Raw genomic sequence first — 5,942 nt, 5'->3', positions numbered from 1 at the left:
AGGGGAGAGAGAGAGAAAGAGAGAGAAAAAGAAAGAGAGAGAGAGAGTGTGTGACAGAGAAAGAGAGAGAGAGAGAGATAAAGAGATAGAGATAAAGAGAGAGATATATAGAGACAGAGAGACAGACAGAGAGACAGAGAGGGGAGGGGCAAAGCAGACAGAGAGGAAGAGATTATGCAAATGTCACCCATGTGCAGACGCAAACATGTACACATGAACAGGCAGGCAGTGTGAGCATGACAATGAGAGAATATATTATATTACCCAATAACCTAACAGATTTCTTTTTTTTCTAGCAGTAATCACCACTGAAGCAATAAAGTGGATGGTTAGAGGGTTGTCAGTTCCTACATCTTTACTTTCCTTTTTTTTGTTTCCATCAATGGGTCTTGCTTTTTCCTGGCACTAAATAACCGCTATTGTGTCAATATTTTTCTATTTATTTAAACAAAACAGACAAACGAGGCAAGAATATCAGTAGCATTCCTGTAACTTTTGTACCTGTAAATCAGTTATTGTACCAAAGAGTCACTAAAACAAATTATTTCTATCTCCTCATATCACTGCCTGATGTGCGAGTAGAACCCTCCTGACTACACTTACATCCCTGGTGGACTCAATGTGGGTTGCCAGATCATCATCAGAGGCCGGGTGCCTTACGGAGAGGAAAGGTAAGCCTTTTATAACGTCTATCATCCCTCTCTCCCCTCCTTGTTTTTTCTGTTTTTTACTCTCTTTAACACCTCGAATCTTCAGCTTTATATGACGTTATTGTGTTGCTAGTGCCATAAACTTACTAAAACAACAAAGTAAGCCTTTTATATTTTATTACTCTCTGGCAAGGTTCTGTAAACATTTTTCCCTTTTGATTGATTGCAAATGTTGTTTATTCCCATATCAACACAGTGTGGTTGGTTGGCGGGTGCCCTGATGTGATTTGCTCCTGGACTTTTGTCCTATTATTCAAACATCTATTGTTCCTCTTATCTTTTCTTTGCATGTTACTCTCTAGTAACATCTATAATCTTCAGCACTTATACAATCTATTTGTGTTGCAAGCACTGTAAAACTCTTATTAATAAAACAAAATATTCACTCAAGTGGTTCACTCGGCCTGTCTGTGTGACCTCAGGCTGCAAGACGGATATGATATTCCAGAAGGAGATATTTGATCATTAACACTTCCCCGCACATGAATCAAACTCACATCATCTGCATGCAACTGTCACAGCACTGCTTCACATTCACTGGCCTCACCTGTATGTGTCAAGTTTGTAGATCAGATTTTGGTTAATATTATCTTGATGCTTCCAAAGTATCAACCAAGATCATAATATTACAGTGGAACCTGGTCTAACAGCCACCTTTCCAAGACATTCAACTGTACAGAACGACCACTTCCCCCCATCTCCCCTTTCTTTTTTTCTTTAGTACAATGTATAATGACACTGTCCAAGACATCCACCCGTCTAAGATGATCACTTTTCTGCTCAACAGTGGGTGGCTGTTTTGGACAATTTGACTGTATTATTATCTTGGCTATATATATATTGCTTATGTTGGCTGGAGAAAACTGGGTCCATTTAGATACAATGATTTTAGGGCAAACGTCATCTTTGTGTCAATGGGTTGTGAGTGCTTTGCTAAATTTTGTCTGTTTGTGGAGAAATGTGACCATTAATAAAGCTATGAACTAAACTAGACAACATACTGCATTTGTCAGTGCATGATTGTTTCTGTGTGAGTCATTTTGAAAGCCTGAACATTGTTGTGTGTCAACAAAGTAACACTGATCAATAATTCTGTGATGGTGTCCTTGCAGCTCTTAATGTATCAGCATACTTATCATTGTATCACCCTGTGTTACTTACCTTATCAATGTTCCATTGCGGGTTTCATTGTAACTGTTATAGTTCGTTAGTATGACTATCATTGCGTCATTATTTTTTACCTCATTTTTTTTTTTTACAATTCATAATATTCATCTGTGGGTGGTTAGAGGGTGCCACTGGTAGGTCTTACTTCTTTTTTTTCATCTCTGTTGTTTCTGTCTGTCTATGTCACTCTTCCCTTGCACGTGGGTGGTTGGCAGGTACTCTGGTGTGGTTGCTTCTTCTTTCTATCAAACGTCTTTTGTCTTTATATCCCGTCTTTCTTTTTTGTGTTTGTTACTCTCTTGTAACACCTCTAATCTTCGGCACTTATATGACCTTATTGTGTTGCAAGTGCCGTAAAACACTTACTAAAACTAAAACTAACTTTCTTTGCACAAAACGACTGTTCTTATGTTAATGTATTTTTCTTTTGTCTGACTCATCAGTATCCACTTTCGTGTACTGTGAAAGATCTTGACAGTGTGTTTGTGTTTGAGCCTGTAATCGGCTGCTTGCACTGTGTGCTTCTTGGGAAGCGGGGAATTATTTTCTTCTCGATTACATCACACTTGAAGCCTGATATCTATCCTATACTGGGCCGTTCTGCTGAGGTCATCTGTTGGCTCGTACAGATTCTCTTGTAGTGTCAATGGGGTTGGCCATGTTGCCCAAGTCAGGGCACTGTGCATCTTGCAGTGCTGAAGGATGTGTTCCCCTGAAGCGGAGAATGATTCTGAGAATGATTCTGAGTGTTCTTTGGTCTCTTGGAGTAATCATACAGATTGTAAAGTGCTTTGAGCTTGCTATTGAACAGGGATATGCGCTCTACAAATGCTATTTATTATTATGTTATTATGGCATCAGTGAACTCCTTTCTATCATCATTCTTTCCTGTTGTTCTAGGTTTTCCATCAACCTTCAAAATGACCAAGAGGACGGCTGTGACGTGCCCTTGCACTTCAACCCTCGTGTTGACAGCGGGACAGTTGTCAGAAACTCGTACCAGGGAGACTGGGGTGATGAGGAGCTGGACATTCCATTCTTTCCATTCAGCAGTGGCTCCAAGTTCACAATCAGGTGAGGGCTGTACTTTTGGATTCGTTATTAATAACCTTCTTATGTGTGTTGCATCTGTACATCAGCTTTTGGCTTGATATTTTTCCCACCTCTGGCAATTATTATATGTACTCCCTGTGAAGACACAAACCTGAATTTCCCACACTGAAGTAATTACTATTACCCATGACCATAAGGCACACTGACAGCTGAGAGGCAGCTTGAATGAGCTCTATACAACTGTGTTTTATATTGTGGTAGGGAAATGCTGGTGTTGACCTGGTTGTTCCTCAGATTTCCCAAAAAGTATTTTTAAAAATAGGCCCCAATGAAAGTATTTGACCACGGCCTTGACTTCATACTAATAAATCTCCTTTCATAAAACAGACATGATGATTAATATATTTTTATTTCCAGGATTTGGGTGGGCCCAGACTTTTACTTCATCATTGTGAACGGAAAGGACTTTATCCGCTACAACCACCGCTTGTCTTTTGAGGACGTCCGATACCTGCGTCTGGGCGAGGGTGCAGAGTACTATGAGAGCACAATCCAGAACCAGTGTGTGAGTAACTTTATAAACATGTCAAGAGATATCTCAGTGCTGTGAAGATAAAGAAATACCTAAAACTGCTCATTGTAGTTCAGTGTGGAGGAAAAAGATCAAATGTGTCACGACATGGTGGAATCAGGTGCTCATTGAGTTTTGGACATGTGGAGTTATTGGTATAATCTTAAAGCTTGTTTATGTGTCTTGCTTTTGGTGAGGAAAAATATCTATCTATCTTGAATAGAACTCGAGGTATTTTTTGAGTGAAGGAGGTGGGTGTCAGAGGTAAAATTAGCGAAAAATGGCTACCAAAGTTTGATGACTTCCAAACTTTGAGTCGTCAACTTTTTTTCAGTAGAAAGGTGTTTTTAATGGACTTAAATAGTGTTGAACCCACCCACCCCCTCCCCCCCAAAAAAAAAAATTAAAAAATTGATGAATATTGCCCAAAGGGTGGAAATATGTCAGGTCTGTAATTTTAACTATTTTGACGAGCTCCTGATTTCATTGCGACAGTACACAAACTTCCAGTTTGCCAAGAGGTAGAGTTTGAAGAAGGAGAGAGAGAAAAAATCTTTGAAGGTCTCATTGAAATATACTATCACTTGTCCTGCATGCGATGCATCCATACACACTGGGTTGAGAGTCAAGAGGTTATCTGTTTCTATTATTGGTAGTTTTGAGGGAGATATCAAGAAACTTTAGAGTAGTTTTTGTGTTGTGGAAGGATGAAAAAGTGGTTGCAAGTTAGATAGATATCAGCATGTGATTTAGTATTGAATGGGGAGCAAGGGAAAACTTTAGGAAGCTGGTTTTCTGACAGAATCTTTGGTCTTCGTTCAAGATATCTATTTAAAAAAAAATCTTTAAATCATGTTATATTGAGATATTTAAGTGGGTACTTTGAGGTCTCTTTTTCAGGAGCTATTAATAAAATTTTTTAAAACTCTCCTGGCCTTTAATATTGTTGGATTTCTTTTTTTTCTTTTTTTTTGGGGGCGGCGGGGTATATTTTGTAAATCTACCTGATTATTGTAGTCTATATATATTTGCTTCGTAGATATTTATTTGCGCATTGGAAAGAGCTGTATTGACTGAATACAAAATATATGATCTTGTTGGAGAGCTGAAAAGTAGTATTTTTTAGCAGATGTGAAGTGTGCTGAAAGTTTTACTTTCTTTTCTTGCATGCATAATGCACTTGTGTCTATGGTTTTCTTTTCTTTAGTCAATGCACTGATATTTTATTTTTTCCATAAAATATGTTTATTTAGTTTCTGGGTCTTGAATAAAAGGGCTCTGTCAAGATCTCGCCTAAGTGTTATTATATTATTTGCTTATCAGACACAAATGTAAAAATTTCAGTTTGTTTTGGTGTGAAAATAATGTGCACAAAAACCCTTGCTTTTCCAACTCTGTTCAAATCTTTTTCATTTGTTTGCTGCCGTGTGCCATTGGAAAAAAGAATGTAAGTTTTGTTTCTTTGACTAACAATAGCAGAGACCTTCATACCTTTTTTGATATATGGATGCTACATTTTTGCATGTGCTTGGAACTAATGATTCATCTTTGGTTGCCATGTCCTCTCCAGATAGGTGTTCAGTGACATATATCTATATACTGAAAATGTTCTCTTTCAACTCAATAATTAATTCTTCTCTTCTATTATATGGTCAATAATTTGATCTTATAGGAAGCCACAGAAAAAGAAAAGTACAAGTTTGATCAATGCTTGCGATGTTTCACTAAATATGTTTTCTGTTGACCAAGTGGTCAAAACAAATGGCTGCAAAGTATTTATTAAGTTGATAATAATAGGTGTCCTCTTTTTTTGCATACTCTGTGGCTGTTCTTCAACCAACTTGATGTTACTTTTCCCCTAAAATTTTTGTGTGATTCATTAAAACGTCATCCAGAGTTCAGTTGCTTCAGACAAAGTTCTATATTTTTATTTTTTATATTATAAAAAACTCCCAGTTTATTAGATGTTGAAGGAACCCATGTAGGGACACTATCATTTTTACTTATTGTTCCCTTACTTTTTATTTGTTTTCAATTTTTTACTCGTCCTAACACATTAAACCCTGTCAGACCTGATCATAGCATCATCATTTTCTCAGCTACTCAGATCATTTGAACAGTCATATAATGTTATTAATTAACTGGGCTTTGTGTCTATAGCCAATGACTCTGTCAGTTTTTCATGCATTGGCTCACTAACGGACTTACTTTCAATTCAGTTGACTTCACAAACCCATGAAGTTTACTCATTAAAACTCTCCCTCACTCGCTCTAAAGCACTCACTCTTTCTTCCACTCAAACGCTCCGTCACACATGCATTGACTGAGCGCTGACGAACTCACTGACTAACTGTCTGCCTGACTCTCTTTCACTCTCTCTCTCTCTCTCACTCACTCACTCACTCACTCACTCACTCACTCACTCACTCACTCACTCACTC

General features: G+C 37.9%; 1 protein-coding gene across 3 annotated transcripts in view; it reads left to right on the top strand.

Annotated features, from left to right (window-relative positions):
- Positions 1-5,942, top strand: part of LOC101856665 — a 36,882-nt gene that overhangs the window by 19,406 nt on the left and 11,534 nt on the right. For 2 of the 3 annotated variants that reach the window (XM_013083336.2, XM_035970143.1), the window contains exons 3-6: positions 583-671; positions 2,778-2,951; positions 3,348-3,495; positions 4,946-4,948. In XM_013083336.2, the coding sequence (XP_012938790.1) occupies positions 583-671; positions 2,778-2,951; positions 3,348-3,495; positions 4,946-4,948 (414 nt within the window). The remainder of the gene's footprint in view (positions 1-582; positions 672-2,777; positions 2,952-3,347; positions 3,496-4,945; positions 4,949-5,942) is intronic. The other variant, XM_035970144.1, reaches the window with a different exon arrangement.

This window comes from Aplysia californica, unplaced genomic scaffold (genome assembly GCF_000002075.1).
Source record: "Aplysia californica isolate F4 #8 unplaced genomic scaffold, AplCal3.0 scaffold00225, whole genome shotgun sequence".
In the NCBI taxonomy this organism is placed as follows: Eukaryota; Metazoa; Mollusca; class Gastropoda; order Aplysiida; family Aplysiidae; genus Aplysia; species Aplysia californica.
Note: the sequence above shows the minus strand (reverse complement) of the source record. Positions and strands in the feature narration are given on the sequence as shown.